General features: G+C 35.6%; 1 protein-coding gene across 1 annotated transcript in view; it reads right to left on the reverse strand.

Moving 5' to 3' along the window:
- Positions 1-1889, reverse strand: part of LOC106472856 (tuberin-like) — a gene marked incomplete at its 3' end in the record, with an annotated part of 40458 nt that overhangs the window by 23306 nt on the left and 15263 nt on the right. Inside the window, exon 9 of the mRNA XM_022401405.1 lies at positions 750-875. Within this exon, the coding sequence (XP_022257113.1) occupies positions 750-875 (126 nt within the window). The remainder of the gene's footprint in view (positions 1-749; positions 876-1889) is intronic.

Below are 1889 nucleotides of genomic sequence, written 5' to 3' on the forward strand. Positions count from 1 at the left end.
TACACAGGAGTTGGCAGGTTTAATAAGCCAGAGTACACAGGAGTTGGCAGGTTCAATGAGCCAGAGTACACAGGAGTTGGCAGGTTTAATAAGCCAGAGTACACAGGAGTTGGCAGGTTTAATAAGCCAGAGTACACAGGAGTTGGCAGGTTCAATGAGCCAGAGTACACGGGAGTTGGCAGGTTCAATGAGCCAGAGTACACAGGAGTTGGCAGGTTTAATGAGCCAGAGTATTTACGATTTGGTGGGTTCAATAAGCCAGAGTACTTACGAGTTGGGGGGTTCAATAAGCCAGAGTACTTACGAGTTGGGGGGTTCAATAAGCCAGAGTACTTACGAGTTGGTGGATTTAATAAGCCAGAGTACTGTGCTGTTCTAATGAAGATACTTTTAATCAAGAAAATCAAAATGGTGGTAGTAGAGCCTTGTTCATAGTAAAAAGTTTTACCAGTATCTAAACTTTCCGAGCAGTTGGAAACAAATCTTTCCTTTCTACTTTACCAACACATACACAATAATCACTGGTAGTAGGCATTAAAGTCTAGTAAAAATATGACTCAAGTGAAAAATGAAGCAAAAAAGCAGAAGACAAATCAAGTCCAAAATTCCATTGTTCTGTATTGGTTCAGTTCTGGCCAAAACTGCCTTTGCAGACTTCTGTACCAAACACTAAAACCCTGTTTCTGTTTTCTTCTATTAAAAAAGTATTTATGTACTCTTTAAATTACATTTTATAACAGAACACTCACCTTCCAAGATGTCTGGCTAAACTTCTCAACATTGACGATACAACAAAGTGTTGTGACAAAGTGGGTGAGACTGTTGGATGGCAAGTAGCTGTAACAGATTACGGCGTCGAGTACGTCCAAGCAGAGCTGGTAACACACACAAAGAAAACAACTTGAAATACTTTTCTAAAAGACTTAATTTATGAACAGCAAAAGAGTGAAGAAATCTCTTTCGTATAACTGAGCGAGTAATCTTACGGCGTACCGAATGTGACAGACAACGAAAATATCATTCTCATTAATCAATTAATTCCTTAACCCAATTTGCATAAGGCATCTTTGATCTAGCCTACAATTGATCTAACCTAGAAAAATTAGTTAACGGAAAAAAAAAACAGTCACAACTTGAACATTCTTTTAAAATGAAAAATAATAAAAACATACAAATCTTAGATACAATAATGAACAGTTAATGGTACTATGAAATTAGCTGGTGGTAATATTGAATCTCTACGGTACAGTAGGATTATACAATTCATATAAATTAAACCCACTGTTTCAAATGTGGCCTGATCAAGTTTTATGTTTCAGCTTAGCCTAATGTTACTGGTAGTGAATGCCCCAAAACTATTTAATAAAGAAGAATGGGCCAAAGGAAACAATAAACCTTTGAACTAGAAGTAAAAAAAATACCAAAAAATTTTGTAACCAACTCCTACAGAGACATAAGACTACAGTTGAATAACTGATCATCTTACAGAAATATTCACACACTTCACTTCCAATGGGTTTAATATTCACACACATCACTTCAATTGGTTTATTATTTTAATATTCACACACTTCACTTCAATGGGTTTAATATTCACACACTTCACTTGGTTTAATATTCACACACTTCACTTGGTTTAATATTCACACACTTCACTTCAATGGGTTTAATATTCACACTCTTCACTTGGTTTAATATTCACACACTTCACTTCAATGGGTTTAATATTCCCACTCTTCACTTGGTTTAATATTCACACTCTTCACTTGGTTTAATATTCACACACTTCACTTCAATGGGTTTAATATTCACACACTTCACTTCAATGGGTTTAATATTCACACACTTCACTTCAATGGGTTTAATATTGACACACTTCACTTGGTTTA

The sequence above is a fragment of the Limulus polyphemus genome, unplaced genomic scaffold, assembly GCF_000517525.1.
Source record: "Limulus polyphemus unplaced genomic scaffold, Limulus_polyphemus-2.1.2 Scaffold5669, whole genome shotgun sequence".
Classification (NCBI taxonomy): domain Eukaryota; kingdom Metazoa; phylum Arthropoda; class Merostomata; order Xiphosura; family Limulidae; genus Limulus; species Limulus polyphemus.